Source organism: Crassostrea angulata, chromosome 3, assembly GCF_025612915.1.
Source record: "Crassostrea angulata isolate pt1a10 chromosome 3, ASM2561291v2, whole genome shotgun sequence".
Taxonomy (NCBI): Eukaryota; Metazoa; Mollusca; class Bivalvia; order Ostreida; family Ostreidae; genus Magallana; species Magallana angulata.
Genome location: NC_069113.1, coordinates 29,848,800 through 29,868,875, shown reverse-complemented (window position 1 = coordinate 29,868,875; position 20,076 = coordinate 29,848,800). Strand labels below are relative to the sequence as shown.

At 31.3% G+C, this 20,076-nt stretch overlaps 1 protein-coding gene across 2 annotated transcripts in view; it reads right to left on the bottom strand.

Annotated features, from left to right (window-relative positions):
- Window positions 1-2,959: 2,959 nt before the first annotated feature.
- LOC128176787 (limbic system-associated membrane protein-like) overlaps window positions 2,960-20,076 on the bottom strand; it is a 48,932-nt gene continuing 31,815 nt past the window's right edge. For both annotated transcript variants that reach the window (XM_052843324.1, XM_052843323.1), the window contains 5 exons: window positions 18,467-18,595; window positions 15,915-16,043; window positions 11,545-11,838; window positions 7,672-7,833; window positions 2,960-4,964 (listed from right to left, as the gene is read on the bottom strand). In XM_052843324.1, coding sequence (XP_052699284.1) covers window positions 4,864-4,964; window positions 7,672-7,833; window positions 11,545-11,838; window positions 15,915-16,043; window positions 18,467-18,595 — 815 coding nt within the window. In that variant the 3' untranslated portion in view covers window positions 2,960-4,863. The remainder of the gene's footprint in view (window positions 4,965-7,671; window positions 7,834-11,544; window positions 11,839-15,914; window positions 16,044-18,466; window positions 18,596-20,076) is intronic.

The window sequence follows — 20,076 nt, the reverse complement described above, 5'->3', positions numbered from 1 at the left end:
AAAATTAAAAGAAGAGGGCATTCGGAACGGCGACATTCTTTGTCGCAGGAGGATAAAATAAATTGTCATAAGATAACCGGATGATATCTCCCCATTGATATTACACATTAGTTGACCACTGGTCTCCCTACAGTGGATCACTTCTGATGAATCTCAATATTGTAAAACTGACACTAGGCAGATGTTAGGTAACTTTTGTAACCGTATTGATTAACAGAATGATTACGACATTGTTTTAGGACGTAAGGTGACCTGTGGTCTCCCTATGGATATAGAAAAAAAGAAAGTAGATTTACATTCTTATCTTCACTTGTAAAAGAGTTCCATAAGTGCTCATTAATACACTCATTTTGGAGAACTATTTTCGGGGACCCAAGGTCCTAGTTGAGCGTACGTTTTATCCTTCTGCATCTTTATCGTGATCTGAGGCCTGTTCAACAGAGCGAGCGCTTGCCAAAATTTGTGTTGCTAGTACAGGGAATTTTGCGAGCGATATGTCGACATTTTCATATGATGCACGACTTACAAAACGTGATTAGTGGAAAAAGCAGCTCAACTACCCTTTGAAGAATTATAAAGGTATTTTACAATATAGGATAAGTCGTGTTGACTTTTTCTTTTCAAAATATTTCGATTTTCAGTCTAATCCGATTCCTCTTAATGGAACCTCCGTTTTTCTATACAAATGTTTTGCACATCAATGGTTTGAATTCTTATTTGTAACTTTCCTATACATGTATGTGTTATTTTGAATTGAATTAAACACATACACTGCAACCGGTGCATGTGAAAGGGGTAGACTCCCACTGTATATAAAAGTAGTATGCTGTAATCCTAGTGCATGTTTGCATGATGATTAAACTTTAAACAAACGTGTACCTTTTACCTTCCAATTTATTTCTAAATTTAGAAATTAAGACAGACCTGTGAATTAAAATAATATGATCACATATTGAATATATTTTGATAATATGTTAATATTGCATATATATGGTGTTTATGAGACTCAGTCTTAAAGGGGCTTGGGTTTGAATACTGCCCTAGTTTGTTGTGGACCCCTTCATAATAACTGTGGTATTGCTCTTTTGCAGGGCAAAATGACTTAGTTTGATGAAAATTGATGTTACGTCAATGGTAAAATCATTTACGATAATTCATTATCTACTTCCCATAGGCATAGAAATCGAAGTACTGATATCCGTGCTCTTTTCATGTGTCATAATATGCTCCCTCTAATACTTTTATTGTCGGCAAATTGTCAGAGAGTGACAAAATTTTGTAAGTAGCTATAAACAGAAACATGTGTGTCCAGTAGAAAAAAGTAGTTGAATTTTAAAACAAGTGTATAAGATCAATCCTTTTTTTTTTTCGATGTATAGCCGAATCCTAATGCTTTGTAAACAAGTTAATGGAATTTCATGCACATTGTATGTGCTTAAAATGCATTGTCTTGTTTTTAAAACACTTTATTAATAAGGGGAAAAAATCCTCGCTAATTTTAATCACAAATAAAAACATACAATACATTCGACTAAACATGGCTTACTTTATAATTATTTGATATAGCGAAAGCTTGTACTATAAAGATGTGTTATTCTTTGTTTACTTTTGCATTTATGCTTTTAATTTATAGAAAACTTACCATACAAAAGTCAGATACAGTAATTGTATAGCATTTTTTTTTTGGTTAAAAGTGGGGGGTTTTTTACCATAAAATTTGGAGGGTGGGGGGTTGGGTGGGTGCACGTGGTGGTAACCAAATCACTGAAAGATAGGCTCTTTGGTGTGTCTTTATGCATATAGTGTAGTTCTCTCTCTCTCTCTCTCTCTCTCTCGCGCGCGCTCTCTCTCTCTCAATTTGATATGTGTTTATACCCAGGAAAATTTTTAATGTTAATTAACTTAACTTGCAAATTTTTGCTTTTGTACTGCCTAAATGTAAATGTCATGTACTAGGATATGTCATATGTATTACACAGCAGGGTCAGTGTATTTTTTTTCAGAAATACTATGCATTATAGCATTGAATGACTTATTTTTGACGTCGTCGTGTCAATAACTGCCGTCAGGTGAGCAGACAAATTGAATAACGCGCGTTAGCGCGTTATGATAATTTGTCTGCTCACCTGACGGCAGTTATTGACACGACGACGTCAAAAATAAATCATTTAATGCTTATATTTACATTCCCTTACGGAGGAAATCAATGGTTTACTTAAATAAATCGATATAAAGTGCAGATCACGGAGGGAGTGAATAAGTAACAGCAAGAACAGCTGTTTTGTAAAACCGGTTTAAACTGATTTTCACATAGCCTGTTGAGATAAGATCGACGAGCATTAAAATATAATCCATGATAAATAACTCTTAAAATGTTGCTTTTAACAATAAAGTCAAGTTATTTGTTGTATAATTATAAAACATGGTGTTTTGACAACATTCATGAAATACATTTTTAACTGATAGCATAGAAATCACTGTTTGAGAACTACTTATGTAAATTACTCGTAAATTCATACGCAGTGAATAGGTGTTGCATTTAGAGGCATTTAAACATCACTGAATTTTAATGGAAAAACACAGTAGAATGTAAATATATGTTAATGAAAGCACAGCTATTATTAGTTTAACACAGCTAATTGATTTTTTTTATTTCAGTCCAAAACGGACTCTTGTTACCACATGTTATTCATTCACGTATAAGGCTTTTTATTGCTTCCGTTGGTAACGGAAGACCCTTAAAAAAAAAATGCATCCTCTTATTTATTTGGAATATGATTTTAATACTTATATAATATGATTAATAGACCTAAAAATATATTTTGATTCATGTATCCATGTTTTTAGATAAGTGTAAATATGATTAATTGCAATAAACTTACCTTAAACTCTAATATAAGTATGTGGAATAGCGAGATAATATATAAATTATAAATAAAAAAAAGCATGACATTGCATATCGGATTATTTTTATGAAATGCTGAAAAATTTAAAAGAAGTAAAAGAAATATATTATTGCTGTATTAATGTTTACTCATGATTCTTTTTCATCGTTTTTGTTTGAAACAAAAATATTTATATTGAAATTTAGCGTTTATTCGTGAAAGATTCGCAATTGTTTTGTAGCGAAATTTACGCGTCTGTACGCGACGACGCTTTGTGAAAGTTACGCGTTTGTTTGCGAAAGTTTCGCATCACAAAACGCACGCGTTCTATCACAAAAGTTTCGCGTTTATGCGACAAGGCAACATTAAAACATTAAAATGTTTTGAGAAAAGAAGATACACAAAAGGCTAAGATCATAGTAATTGATACTGTTTAACAGAAGGATATAACACACCAAAAAAAAAACATAACTAGATAATTCAAAGTAAAATATTTTTGGCAACTCTAGGTAACACTATGGTAAAAATAGCTTCACAGTCTTCATCATTTTAAGAGAAATATCAGTTTACTGTTGCATTGAAATTTAAAGATATACAACAACTTGTAATGCATAATTTTAAACTCTATAAACTGCAACGAACGTTTTTAAAAAAAGGCGTAAGATTTCAAGGTGCAAAATATATAGTGGATGTACAGTCGGTTCAAGCATATCTTTTACAACATACACCATAGCATAAGCATTGAAATCTCATAGCATAGCATTGAAATTTCATAGCATAGCATTGGAATCTCATACCATAGCATACAATCTCATTGAATCTCATTCGTCATATCATACCATAGCATACCATTGCATAGCATACAACATTATTTAACTCGGTTTTAAATGTTTTATTTTTAAAAAATAAATGTTCACATGATAGATTTGTGGTAAACTTTGGTTTCTTAGTATTTTACTTCAAAATGTGTGGAACTCTTCTGTGTATGGAGGCGTTTTTGTTAAAATCTCGTAGCATACCATATCATAGCAATGCATACCATATCATTAAGCTCTTCATTTCAATTCCCCATAGCATAGCATACAAATCTCATAGCATAGCATACAAATCTCATAGCAAATCATTAAAATCGCATATCATAGCATAAATTGTGAAAGATATGCATGAAATGACTATATCGCTAACTGTCAAATCTTCATCATCATCATCATCATCATCATCATCATCATGTATAGGGAAAAGGAATGTATTGTTGTAAAAGAAAATTAACTAACATGCCAGTACGCAACATGCAAACTCTTATAGTGAAATAGACATTGCAAAATAAATCAACAGGCGATACATGATAGATACATAAGAATGAATTAAATAATTATTGACACACATGTATTCAAGTCTTCATTTTATTTGCAATACACGTCGTGGACACGTCACATATAAAATTCAAAAACCTTTGAAAGGACTTAAGCTTGGACACGATTTGAGCTCAAATTTTTTCAAAATTTATTTCTTTAGATTTTATTGTCTATAATGGTTAATATGGATGTTTCTAATGCTTTGTCAAAACTTGAAAGTCAAATATAGAGTTACAAGGAGTTACAGAGGTTCTTTGGTTTGTAAACAAAGCTTGAGTCTTGTTGTTGTTTACGTATGCATTGTATTGGTATAAGTTTCACTCTAATGTTGCTTTTCGTTGATGATAAAATTATCTAGATTTATCTTAAAGTTTTGTCAAAGAAGTGATATCTTTTTTTTATTTTACAATATTGTAAACAATTATAAGACTCGAGCTTTGTTTACATAATACCGACCTCTTTCCTCTGTATCTCGCTTGTAAGTTAATTTCTAGCCTTGAAATGTTGGTAAATCTTTCAAAATACACAAATAAATCATTTGATATCGAAAAACTAAAATATCAAATTTTCCATCTCAAATCGTGTCCAGGTCCCTTTAATTCTGAATTGAATAGTTAGATACATCATACATTTACTAAACACCAAAGAAATAGAAACAAGTACGGCTGTTGATGGTTGTATTTACTATTTTGCCACTCTACTGATGCTGCATTACGTCGTGTATCTGAAAAAAAAAGTTACACACTGCACTAGTTGTGGAAAAGACAATTTATATATTATTTATTACATTCAATTAAACACATAAAAAAATTCCCCCTATTGCAACCATTTAACGAAATATTGGTGGTTGCATACTCTAAAGTACATCAATATGAGCATCTACTTTTCTACATTGATTTTTTAAAATACTTGTTTTTTTCCTATTTCAGGTAGAAAGATAAAAGATTTTTATTTATATCCTTTAAAAAAGTCTTATTACTTAATACATGAGAAAATCATTATTCCTTCTTTAAACTTTAACTTATTATAATAACCTATTACAAAACACGGGTTATGACTTCTATGGAACCCTTATATGAATTGCCAGTCCCCTTTTCCTGAAATCAAATAAAAGGTCACATAGTCTTGAGGACATTTTGTTCAACAAGTGTTTAGACATTTATTACCGTTCTTTAGATATATAAGAAAGAACGTTTAGGGGCCGATCCCTTATCTCCTTTTAAAATAGATTTGTAAGCGTTTTTGAGATATCTTAGGAAGAACCTTTAACGGTTCCCTTATGGGGGCCGTTTAACGTAGTAGTTTTGATGTTTGCATCAATATTTGCATATTTTCTTCTATACTGCTTTCAATATATTTATCCTTTTTGCTATATAGGTGATCAACGTTTTGAATTTTGGACTCCTCCCTAAAACCCTAATTACGTAACACATGAGAAAATCATTGTAGTGTTTAGGGATATAAATGTAAGGTAACATTTTTGCTTTTATAACCTATCACCAAGTTTTCCTCGTTAAAGCGATATAGATAAAAGATAAAAGTTGGAAACGGAAGACCTCAATAAGAAACAATAAAATCACTGTAAGATCTATTAAGACAACCCCCCCCCCTTCCAAGTAGAATCATACATAATTTCAATGCAAAAAATGCCATAAAAGTCCATAATATGCAATTTTGATAATTGTATGATAAATATCAATAATGCAGTTGCATATTGTGCTCAGAATTTCAATTGAATTTAATGCAGTTACAAACAGTTAACGGTACACTCATGGTACAATTGTATTATGTACAATTATGTACAATTTAATCTCATATACGTTGTTTAGAATGAATTTTATTTAAGTAAAAGAACTGATTCAACACACAAAATGCAATATTTTGAAAGTAACCTTCAGTAAAATAATACTAGTGCCACTACAGGTTTAAGAGTAAAAAGTACGAATAACACCTCCGAGTTTTACTACATTCTTTAAATTTCTGGTATAAAAAGTGCCTCATATTCAAATAGAAACTGGAAATAACTTAAGTTAATATTGAAATATTGTCAATTAATTATTAATTTTCATCAATCGTAAGAAAATGATTTCCATTTTTACCAGTTTCAGCTTACATGTAAATATTTACTTTTTTCTTATTTTCCTGACTTGTAATATGTGGGTTGAATTTAAAAAACTTTGGACTTTCCATCTTGTTTAAATTTCATAATTCTACTTTTTGTAGATTTGATCACGCACCAACCAACTTCATATCACGGTGAACTTTTTAACATTGCTGTTTATTACTTATATTTACGTTTGAAAAAGACAAATCGTCTAGTACTGTTAAAATCACTGAGATTTTAAGTTTACAATAATCCAAGCGATATGCGTGTGCTATGATCATTGTGACGTCATGAAAAAGTTCATACAGAATTGAACGTTTTCGCCTTCTATAGGTTCATACAAGGAAACATATTTGCAAATGTAAATATTAATGGTTGGTTATATTACAACAAGGCTATGAATTTAAAACAGTTACTTATTTTTAACTACACAATATTTAGAAAATATTAAATGAGGAGTAATCTCTATAAAGAAGACTGGAAAATAACATAAGGTTAATAAAGTCTTCAATATTAAATGAGGTGAACTCCTCATACACAGCACGGTAAATAATATGTCTGGTTCAGTGCTGATTCTTATTTTTTGGAAATGCGATTCTTAGAATATCCAGGACCCCATAATAGTTTCAAGAGATAAGAATATATATAGGATAATGTTTAACATCTTTTCCAGAATGTCGATGCTGCAATAAGTGATAATTTACAATGCATACATCATGATATATTGTTGATCTAAATTGTTCACATTATGTCCTTTGGACCAAACTGGGGCCCCAAGACACACACACACACACGTTTATGTCAAACTGGAACAAGGGGGGAAATATGCTCTTAACAAAGAAAAGAGGACAGAAAGACGGTCGAACGAAGAGTTAGACTGATCAACATGCTAACAAGGCGCTGACAATTGAAAAATAATCCATTAGTATTTAGAACTTTAATTTTGACTCCTTTTTAGACAAGTTTCATTTATTGGGTCAATACAAATCTAATTGATCCGTCAGATCGGTCATAGCTGTTAGTCGTATATATTAATTTCCACAGTCTAACGCATAAGTATTGGGTGTGACTGCTTAATTGGCACGTGATCATAACATAAATGTCCATGATCATGTTTTATACTATACTAAGTAACTTTATTATATGCATCAAAACTTTGGAATGCTCGATACATTCAAACTCATAATATAAAAAAAAAAACCAGTTAATTTTTTAACAAGGTAATGAGAGTTAACTTACTTCTAACAATATATGATAGACTAGAAAATTAGTAATTTATTTCGTGACTTTTAAAAGGATGAATTAATCTAGGAAAAAATGCACTTACCATGCATTATTCTGGTAGGAGTTTGAAGTACTCTAGCTTTTTGGCGATGGTAACTTTTTTTCGCTCCATCATTAAAGGCAGTTGAAAAATTGAAAACCACAGTCTTCGGGTGACTGATGTTTTTTGGTGGAGGTTCTGGTGTACCATAAACACCATCTATAGCTGCAAAACAAATAATAAGACATTGGTAAAATGTATCCAAATAATTTAGTAAACATTTATACATATATATTTACATCTACCAAGTATGATTCCCTCTATTTCTTACGAAAACTCGTAGTTAATTCATAGCTCTATAGAAACAGCCAGACTGAAATCTACACGCTCCAATTATCGATTGGTCAAAATCTACAGCGACTGAAGCTTACAAGAAAATGACAGGACAGATATCGACACGCCCTGTTTATTGATTGGTCCAAACCTATAGCGACCTAGGAAAAATCACGGACTGCACGAAATAATCATGACGATGTCAGACTCAAAGTCTCACAAGAGACGATTTGGCTGTTTCTTTTAGCTAACTTACTTACGTACATTAACAGTAATTTAATGAATTTTACTTACATTTCCTAATCAATTTAACAATTAGCTTAAAGAAATATGTTAATATAAACAATAAAATGCTTTCTTTGATGATTCATTTGGGTGATGAAGGTAGTGATCATTGCAGAAAAAATTTACATAACCCGCTAACGCGGGTTATGTATTTTTTCTGCAAGGTCACTACCTTCATATCCCGAATGATTCACCAAAGAAAGCATTTTATTGTTTAAGTAAAGTCAATGTCACTAAATGGATTATATAGTGTTGCAATAAAACTTATTTGCAAAATTAGACCTTTGAAGATATTGTAAAGTCTATTATGGATAAAACAAGAAATGCTTCTGAAAGATTTAAATCTATAAAGGGGTGTGACGAAGAATATTGACCCGGGTTAAAAAGTGACCCGGTGATCACTTTCCAACGTTGAATATTGAGACTACAAGTATTAAATAAAGACCCAGTCCGTTGAAAATTGACCCGCATCGTTCAATTTCGATCATGAAACCGGTTCAAAATTCAACAGTTTTATAGTAGTATTTGCTGGATAGGTGTACAAATATAAATAATAAATAAAAATTTACATACTGTTCAAATTTGGTTTTACATTCTCCTCTTGTAAACTGAAATTGTGATATTGTTCATTGCAAGTTTTCTCGATAGGTGTTAATACAAAATTTACAGTATGACATATTATGATTCTTGGTCGTGCAACTCCATGTCCTCGGTATGTTAAAACTGTGATTATATATCCCACATAGTAAATAACAAATTTACAATATGACAATGCGCTAATAGTATACTCTTTATAGAAGTTTTCCTCCAACATTTCTAATTACAGTATTTCATAAATGTTACAGATTTGAGACATATTGTACATGTTCAATTTAATGCATACTCTTTCATGAACAATAGTGTATAACTATATCTATCTTAATAGCCGATATTCTTAGCTTACAATCGGACTGAAAACGCACTCGATGCTCGCAACAAGAGCCAGTGTAACATGCTCTTGTTTTTCTACAGACCCTAATTAGGGCTTTTTTGACTTTCGGTCTAAAAAAATATATTGTTTTTTTCTTCTATTTCAATATGTTCTCGACATATTTTCGTCAGTGATTTTTTTAAAAACAGTTTAAAGCCAATTTTTTCTCAGTAATTCAATACACATTTGTATGTACATTTCTGCCCCGAAAATATTCCGAAAAACATCAAGGACGCTTTTATATGAGCTAAAATTGGACGCGATAAGGCTAAATCAACCATTTTTTTTTTCAGAAATGCTTAAGTATGTGTATTTATTTCCTTAAATCTAAATAAAATTAAACACACAGATAGATTGATGAAAATAAAAATTACTCGATTTTGTGTTCGTTCGATGTCTGAATTCTTAAACATATTATTAAAACGAATGCAGAGGACATCAGGGTTGGCTGGGTGAAGATGACATTTTCATTGTTGACAGAGGCTTTAGAGTCATTAGAGATGTTTGCACTGCTTGAAGATTGAGTCATCCATGCAGAAATGCTTCGCTATTTGGAGAAGGGGGGAAACAAATGAGCACTGGTGATGCCAATAATAGCAAACTTGTCACAAATGTGAAAATTCTAAAATAAATGTTATTGATGCACCATATCATATATATACAGATACTGGCAAAAAGTATATCTCTGATTTAATCCTTAAACAGATTATTTGGGTAATTGAGGTATCCGATGCCAGAATCAAAATGTGGCGATGTTTTGACTGTAGTTTTACTTCAAACCAGATTCTTTTCATCAGAGATTGTGTCAGAATCGTATGCACCTAGTAGAATAGGTTCTGTCCACCTTTGAGCGAGAGTCAAAGTGTAGCATAGAGGACGAGGCAGACACAACAGAAATGCTTTGTATAAACAGGTACTTCTATTCGTATTAGCATACTCAGTAAATAGTTTTTCTTAAAACATGAAAAGGTGACTCGTAAATCTTTTAATATTTCACTGAGCATAACTCGCATAAATATTTTTAAATAACATTTATGAACTTGATATACAATGTAAATGCATTGCTTGGTTGTGTTTTTTAACTAGAAAATATTCTCCAACGAGTCATTTAACAGAACAAATACATTTATATAATAGTGTTGTGTTGTGAATGTACTATGCCTAAATAGTAGTCAGGGTTTGATACTCAGTGCACGAGCCGGAGGCGAGTGCACTATGTATCAAACCCTGCCTACTATTTAGGCATAGTACATGCACAACACAACACTATTGTTATTATTATGCCGACTGTTGAATATACTGACGTGCTTTGCTATATTTAAGTAGCCGTGACGTTCGAGTGTTGACAAGTCCCTATAAATTATCACTGGAAAAGCAAGCTTTTGGTTTTTTTTTTCAAATAAATCAATTGATTTGATTATTTAGTTAATCAACAAGTTGTTGTACAATAAAAATTCAACAAATGTTTATGTTCTTTTCAAGAAATGAGAGACGTTTGGCCTTACCGAGAATGTCTAGCAGACGAAATCTCATTGAATTTTTTTCTTGTACATTCTTTATCCAGCGTCATTTAAAAAAGCGTTTTTGTGATTCTCATGTAGAATTTCTTTGAAAAATGTTCTATCAATTTGTTCAAAAGTTTATAAGAAACTTGAACTTTAAAATTACCGTCAATAATGAAGTGTTTTTGGAAAAATGATTAATTTTAATTGCTTGATGTCAGTCGTGTATATCTACGTTTTATATATATAAATACTGTTAGTTTTTATAACGGCTAATTTAGCGTAGCGGTAATGCGCTGGGCTTCAAGCTTGAAAGGTTTTAGCGTCGTGAGTTCGAATCCCGCTGTCGGCGCTTGAAAGATTTTCGTTGAAAACAATTGCCGTGCTCTATTTCGGCATAGTATGCTTTCGCTATATAAATACTTTGATATGGGCATGCGACGAAGACAAATATTATAAATCTAAAATATTTAATACTTTAATTATCTTTATATCAGACAAACAATTTATCTATTAATGATTTGAGAGAAAATACAGTAGAAAATTAAGCATTCACGACATTATAGTTTTAGAAAAGTCGAAGAGTGTTAAAACTCGAGGTATTTTTTATTTCATGTATTATATGTTGTTTCGTATAATAAAATGTTTATTGCATAAATGGTTGAAAAACATGAAGATTAGAGAATAATAAAACGAAAATGTGATAAATGAATTGAAGAGAGATATATAGTGCGGTTTAAAAATTAATAAAATTATAGGTCATCTGAAAGAAACATCGAAAATAGTATAATTGTATTTATGTGAAGCATAAAGTAATTAATCTCTAAATATTAACTGTTAACTTACGAATGAGTTGCATCATTTCCTGGTCTTTGCCTAAACGATTACTTGCTTCGCATATGTACTCTCCAAAATCACTCCAAGTAAGGTTTTGAATTCTAAGACGAAGGACAGTTACGTAAATGTTCTTTTCGTAAATCTCTGGAGTAATTCTTTGGTAGCTGTTCGCTGTGAATATATGATCTCCTTTTCTCCAGTTCACAATAGCCTGTGGTGATGCTGAAATTTCGCACTGAATAATGGTTTCTTTTCTTAAGTCTTGCTTTTGTTCCCTATTGAGCACTTGCACTTCAGGTTGAACTACAATGTAAATATAATTCAAAAAAGTGAAAGTTGATATCACACTGTATAATTAATCACAAAAGAATTCCAAAGTTTCTATTTCAAAGAAAACTTTCTAGATTCAAAATGTAATGATATGAATCATGACAGTTTGACTTCGTAAATTAGAGGTAATTTATAATAAAATTTGTTTCCAACGTATTTTAATTAAGAGAAAATCATAGTTTTATTTTTGTTAATTAAAATCGGTCCATAATCCACACAAGAATATATAGATTCAAGAAAAATCTTTTGACACATTTCATATACTAAGGATACAATATTTTTGCAATCATTAAATTGTATAAAACATATCAAGCATGTTTCTCCATAACCAAGATCATTTTTAATGACTAATAGAACCATTTTAACAAGAGCTTGGACTTTGGGTAGATGTATCAAACAGCAATGTGACGTAGGCCTGTCTATTTTATTGCTGGCCACCCAGCCATGGCTCTTTGTAATCAACAAGATTTGTCTGGCTTTTGAGTTAAGACTACGCAATCGATGCATATTTCGCTTAAAACCGCGTCTATTTTTACTTGTTTTGACGCAAAAAATAGATAGTTACAACCAACCAAAAGTCCAAGGTCTTGTTAAAATATGGTTCTAAAATTATCTCTATGATTAAATCTGACGTATATGCTTGTATATAAAACTTTAGTGATGCCCGCGCTGTAATCGCTGTTATGCAAATGAGCCCAGCTCAGTATGGACGTTTTAAATTACCGTTTTCCAACACAAGAGTTGATATTCGAGTACATACTTGTCATTACTTCCACTTTATCATACGTTAAATCATTTTAGAGTAACAGAACAAAGAGTTGAAGCACAAGAGTTGAAAAAAAATCAAGATTAGGGCAAGGGGGGGGGGTGATCTATATGTTGTTTGATCTTTCGTCGAGTTAAAGGTCAGTTACTGTACAACCCTGCAACATGCACATTAGGAAAACTGCTCGTCTGTTTATATAAGTCATAATTTAAAAAATAAATAGTGTGGTAGTTACTGTGTCGTGATATATATTTTGAGCGGTATCAAAGTTCGTTCGCCTGGGTCCGTTCCCCTTAGGGTCAAATACCACTATTTTTACCACATGCTCATTGATAGAGTCACAAACCACTATTTTTACCCCATGCTCATCGACCAAGCAAGTAGTTTCATTCTCAAAATGTATGTATTATTTAAACTATTCCCAGGGATGCTAAATGGGCAAATTTAGTTCCTTTTAGGACATGGATCAAAGGTTTGAAAAAAAAATTACAGACAGGAAACAAATCAGAAAAATACCTTTTAAGGCACAATAGAAGGGGGTGTAAAGAGGCTAATGTTTACACAAAGATGATTTTTCATGAAAGGGGTTATTATAGGGGCAATATCTGATTAATTTTCCTGTAGTTTGGATATGTTGTTGGACTAGTATTATTTTATATATAGGTATGCTGTATTTGAATTGATTTGAGTCGATGGGAGTTTTAGGGAATAAAAAGGAAAAATAATTGTGGTCTGTGTCCCATTAGGTCCGATTGCTCCAAGCGTCGTTCGCCCAGTTATTGTTCGCCCTAAACCTAGTTTGATCCTTTTTGTAAATAAACCACCTCAATTTAAGTTGGCATTTATTTCATTTACTGTTAACTTTTTATAGATAAACTATTTTTCTTTTTATGACTTGTTCTTTAAAAAAATTACATTTTATGATTTTCTTTCACTAAAAAGACGTGATAAGTTTAGTTGTTATATTTAATGTCGTAAGTTGTTCTTCACTGTTTCGTTTGTTTTTTTTAATGATTTGTTTGATGTTTTTAAACAAATAAAAAATTGAGACATTAATAACAAAGCCGTATTGGTCCTTTTAGAAGCTAATCAGATAATTACCACTTATTCTGTCTATAAAGAATTTATATATCCAAGCACATTGTCAACACAATCATTTTATATTTAAATGAGATCTATAAGAAGATGAAACTATATCTTTAAATTTAATTGATAGGTGTTGTTGGGTTTAGGGGTTAAATATAAATAGATAGGTTATATGTAGAAGTCGTGCGAGGCAATTTACTTTGCGAAGAAGACTTTAAACCCCTACCTTTTTACCTTTAAATATTCATTTATAGTATTTCTTTCTTAAATAATAATATCCAAATATTGACCTGAAACTATATACAAATACGGCATTTTTCCAACAGAAGAAAAATCTGTATTGATAATCGGTGTAAATTGCCACACAAACTATATCCCGAAATATACATTAATTAATGCCTTATTTAGGCGGAGAGTATTCTTCTCGGGGCATACCCTAGCCTCCCAAGTAATCGGTAATCAGAACGAACTACCTCCAACTTAAAAGGTGTATTCGCCGTTTTAGAATTTTAAAAGAAAAAAGTGTTCGTGTTTTTTCATTAAGCTACAAATTATAAACTTCTGCAAATTATACAGTTTAAATCAAACACATTTAAAAGTAATGAATATAAATTCGAATTAATTTTTTTCTGACTGGGTTGGTCAGTAAACGCCTATTTCTAAATATTAAAATTCATTATAATAACTTAAAGGATGAATAAGATATCACTAAATAAATAGGTTTCATATCTATAACAAAGTGGTAACTAAGATGGCTATCTTGAATTTGATGCTTAGCTTAAAATACTTAGGCTATAAATATTAGGGCTCCACAATTAATAATATCGGTATTCTGGTATTTTCGGACAAAATATCGTATCGTGATACATTTTTTTAATACCGGTATATCGGTTTCATTGATCGGGCTCGGTATATCGTTACGGGCTCGAGATTCCTTAATTACATGTATGATTTGAATTAAAATTGGCTGATGCATTTTTAATTATTAGGAAAGTCGGGGGTTTTAATATTGTGACTGTTCAAAGAGCTTCCCTAAAGCCAAAACAATTTTGCATGCTGATTATCTCAATAAAAAATTTCAATTAGGCCTTATTGCAGTTGCAATTATGTGTCCCTGCAGGTAAACACATTGTCAAACCATTCATTTAACATAGAAACTGTAACAATTATTAAATTAATTGTTGCACATTATTTATTTTTTTTAACCACAAGATCAGTGGACTGCCTTAAATGCATTTTACCTAATATACCTAATAAACTGACTACATGTGTTTAGTTTTGCTAGATGATAATTCATCTTATTTTTCAATTTTTTTTTTAAAAATTCAAACAGTTTATAAATTACAACATAAATGTGTATTCTTTTATTTTATACAGACCTATAGTTCGAATGAATAATGTTTATAAATATTTCAATGACAGTCTGTCAACATGTAAAAAAAAACAAATTTTGATTAAGATAAAATGTTGCAATATATAACCCAATACATTTCAAAATATCGCAATATATCACAATTCAAAATTTCCCCTAGCTCTAAAAACTACATATGTGTCAAGCTTTCTTTACAAGGTTTCTTTTCAATTATACCAAATCATTAATAGAGCGGGTTTAAAAAGTATATCAAATCCATGTTGCGAGCACTCGTGGAAACGAAATGATAATCAGAATGACGTCAGAATGATTCTTCTTATTTGCATGAAAAATAAATTTATCAACCAACCACGATAATCGTTCACAGTTGGCGTAAAATTGTTTAAAATGTCGTCACTATTTCACGAACAGAAAAGTCCGACATGTCATATGAAAGTTAATAATAGTTAAAGAGGCTGAGTGGTCAATAAAAAGCCAACCATATCCTTGATAAATCTGTAAGTATGATAGTATTGGTCATGAACTATTGTTTAGTAAAGAAGAAATCAATATTTTTCCATATATTCATACAGAGGCTTTTGTCTAAAAGAGGTAAATATCAATAGCCTTGAAATAATATTGTATTAAATAAATAATATAACATATTAAATGATATATAAAAATATGAACACAACGTTTTCATTTTTTAAAAGATTAACTAAGAAGGGTATATATACCGGTAGCATTTAGTACTTAAATATAATGTCCGTTTTTTGTAAACATTGTAAACAATTTATCGAACAAACAAAATAAGGTGATATTATAAAATAGTTCATTAATACATACAATGTACGTTGATTGAAAACACTCTGGAAACAGCTGGGCCTACTCCATTGAATGCATGACACGTGTAAGTTCCACTGCAATAACGGGTGATGTTGTGTACCAATAAGTATGGTCCTTGCCGTCCTATTGCTAAGAGAAAACGATTTTTTGTCAAATGCGCATTGATTAATTACCATAGTATAGGTGATTAGAGCATAACCAAAGGCCAACGGGCCACATCGCTCACCTACAACAATACCAAACTGACATTACTCTGATCCAGCTTTAATAAATCAAATACTAAATATCTGTACAATCTTACAGATTTTAAAAAAAATATGTTTAGCACATCTTTTTTTACATTAAGTCCATTATAAAAAGTGAAGTTTATTTGTGGTTTTCTTCAATATATTCCTAAGTAAAAAATTTACCACTGTGACCCCTACCTTACCCAAAGGGATAATGATTTGAACAAACATGTTAATACGGTACCTGAGAGCGCTTCCACATAGGTTTCAACTTATCAGCCAAAATTACCGGTATTTCACCCTGTATATTCCTGCTAAAAAAATTGCCCCGACCCCTATTGTGACCCTTCTCTCAGGGATCATCATTTAAACAAACTTGATTCCAAACTAGTTGGGGATGATTCCACATAGGTTTCAAAGTGGGGTGTCTATTTTACTCGGTTGGTCAGTCGTTAATTGAAAGCTTTCGTCAAGCAGTGGTCATTAGTACTGGATGAATTAATTGAAACTGTGGCCCTTTTCAAATCAAAAAATGCTACTGCAACATTCATCTTATCTTAAATTAAACAGCATTTATAAACTTCTGATAAGATATACTAAATGTATTCTATTTAAAATAAATTGAAAAGTATTTTTTATCTAAATATCGGGTAGATATCCTGTCTTTCCCTTATTTTCTGTGACGCTTACACATAAATGAGCTTTATATCATCTCAGGCAAATCAAATGTGATCTGTTGCACGGTAAGTAATTTTCCATGCTGAATCAATAATCAAAGATTAATGATTATAAAAGCAAATCCCTTGAGATAATTATTGATTTGCTTATATTTTTTATTATACAAACATTTTAATTCAATAAATAATTGGCTAGAAAAAGCACAAATTGGTCTCAAGCACGTCTGTCTATGTAAATCAAAGAAATCAATTATGAGCCGCTTCAAAAATTCGACAGGGACACCGATGGAAAAAATGTAACCTACGGAGTAAAATGTCGAGAAAGATAAATGTCACTAATATTAACATTCGTAGCCCAAAATCTGGAGCGTAAGGAAAAATGATAAATAATATTTTAAAATTTTAGTCAATGAGCGGTGTGACCGAGCGATAGTCGAGTACTCGAGTAACCGTTGACATCCGGGGAGGGGGCTAGTTGTAACTTTTTCTGGTAAATGATTTTTGAGAGAAGAAGGTTTTTATAGATTTTTCCTAACAAATTCTTACATAGAAATTTGACACCCATTGTGGCCCCACCCTACCACTGGAGATAACATTAATGATTTGAACAAACATGAATATACACTACGTGTTCCAACACTCAGATTTAGTACGCAAATATTTAATCAAAAAAACTTTCAATCAAGAATTTTGTAGGCAAAAGTTATTGATGTACACACACTTTAGATGATTGTTGATTTAATTTAATAAGGCGAACCATCGAGAAAGACATCAAAATTAAGATTATACTTCTATGGTGCACATGTTGATAAAAAAAAAAAATTGCATTCCAAGATGTAAAATACAAAAAATGGTCTTCATCGGATCGTACACGGTCGGCCTTTTAAACAATACATGTAACAGTATGTAACTGGACACAAGAAGAAAATAAAGGAGTTTTGAATCAAAACATCATAATTTATATATCTGCAGCTGTACTTTGGAATTAAGTAATGAGGCTTTTTGACGAATTTAGATGAGCTTATACATTATACATTTATATGCATATTGTACGATGTATTACACGTAATATCGACTTTCTCAAGTCGTATTAAGAAACACTTGTGTAACAACTTTACGCAAATTGTTAGCATCCTTCTTTTTGTGCAAGTTTGGGCAGAGATTTTTAACCTCTTTTTTCCTGCATGAACAAAAATTCAATCCCCATTGTTGTCCCATATTTTTTCTGGGGGCATGATTTATACAATCTTGAGTCTTCACTACCTGAGGATGCTTTACAAATGTTTTGGCTGTTTTTATCCACATGGTTTATGGAAGATTTTTTATAGATTTTCTTTTTATTTATTCTTCAGCTTTTTTGGTCAAATTTCAAAAACATATATCCCCTGTCTTTAATTTAATTAAGCTTAACTCCCCTTCTTTTAAGGATGCTTTAATCCAAGATTGTTTGATATTAGCATGGGAGAAAAGTCGAAAATGTAAATTAGTTTTCAAACTTGCGGACGGCAGACAACGGACAATAGGTGATCAAAAAAACTCACTTGAGCATTTGGCTCAGGTATTCTAAAATTACATTTGTTTGAAAATAGCACCTTTAATCAATGTTAAATGCATAAATAATTTTGATTTTCCTTTCCATATCTCTTACCTTCTTTTTCTCTATACCAAGTTATTGTAGGCTCGGGGTAGCCAGTGGCATTGCAGGTAAGATTAGCTGTTTCTCCCTCTTTCAAATTCCTCTTAACGTTGTTTGTTTCGTGGGAAATAGTGGGTTTTACTGCAATTAAATATACTTTTTAGCCAAACTAACTGATTTGAAAGCTTTTTCTACGTACATAAACAGGTTCTTTGTGATTGTTTAGGTGACAGTCATTGACGATGCATGGTTTTTATCAATTTTGTTTAAAAAATTATCAACACTCAGATTAGCTGGGCAAGTGCAACAAAAGTTTCACAGGTTTTACGGATACATGAGTACCATAGCCTGTAACAAGAGCTTTCAGGGAGACATGCTGTTCTGTAAGGTCAATATTTTATGATATTTAGAGATTTATTCAAAATGTACACAACATGGATAGAGATTATTGTTACAAGTATATCGTATAGAAAATGAAACAGTCTATATTTTTGCGTATTTAATAGAAATCGCAAAAAGGCAAACATGAGATCTTCGTGAAATTTACCGGATAAATATAATGTCAAATACTTTCTCTATAAGCAATATTTATGGGAAAGTACAACAACCATTACCCTTTTTTTTCTCGGAATTTGACGTTTTTTTCTTCCGTTATGACCCACATATGTCAAAACCCCATAAAAAAAGCAATAATGTGGTAAAAGTTTTAAATTAAAAACAAAAGAAAGTAAAAAATTCAGTTTCTTATCACTTCTTGTTGGATCTCTTTAAAGAGACATGGTCAGGATTTTAGTCAAGTTTTTATTGTTTACAATGCTTTATGAATGCATTTTTAATTAAGGGTCAGTTGCGGAGTTTAAAAGCAAGATACAGAACTCACAACTCATTGTCATGTAAATAAAGCTGTTTACATAGATTCAACATGTCAGTTAACAATCTTTTTTCAAGCTGATTTGTCCATCTTTTTTAAGATGGATTAATTTTAAGCATCAAGAAACAGTTTCTAAGGTTGAACACGTTTATGTTAGGTCTGGAATTTCACTTCAACATCCAATATGTTAACAAATTAAAGCTTTGTTTACATTGCTTAGAATTGTAAGCTTTTTAACTCGCTATTATCTTAACAAATGACACTAACCTTTTGGTTGCCTTTTAAAAGCCTTACTCAAGCAATGTAAACATTGAAGTCGGAAAAATAATTTTTGACCAAAATCGTGACAATGCCCTTTTAACCAAAACGGGCATTCATACAACTCAAAGTGATTAACTTAAATAAGCTTGGTGTCTTATTATATACAGTTTCTGAGACCTTGCTCCTAAAAATTCTTCTACTGAGAACAGAATATCACGCAACCGGAAGTGATATTTGACGAATTGGAAGATGTTTACAGTCCGTTAAACACATTAAAAAATCATTTAAACTACTTTACAAAGGTAATATTTATGGAAAAATCAACAAGTAAATTATATATTTTTTTTCTCTTATAACCGGAGGTTGACGGTTTTTTTTCTTCGTGCAACCTACATATTTTAAATCTACAAATTAAATACAATAATGTGATGCAAGTTTTGATTTAAAAAAAAAAATGTTTAAAATTTTGTTTTTTTTAATCATTTCCTGT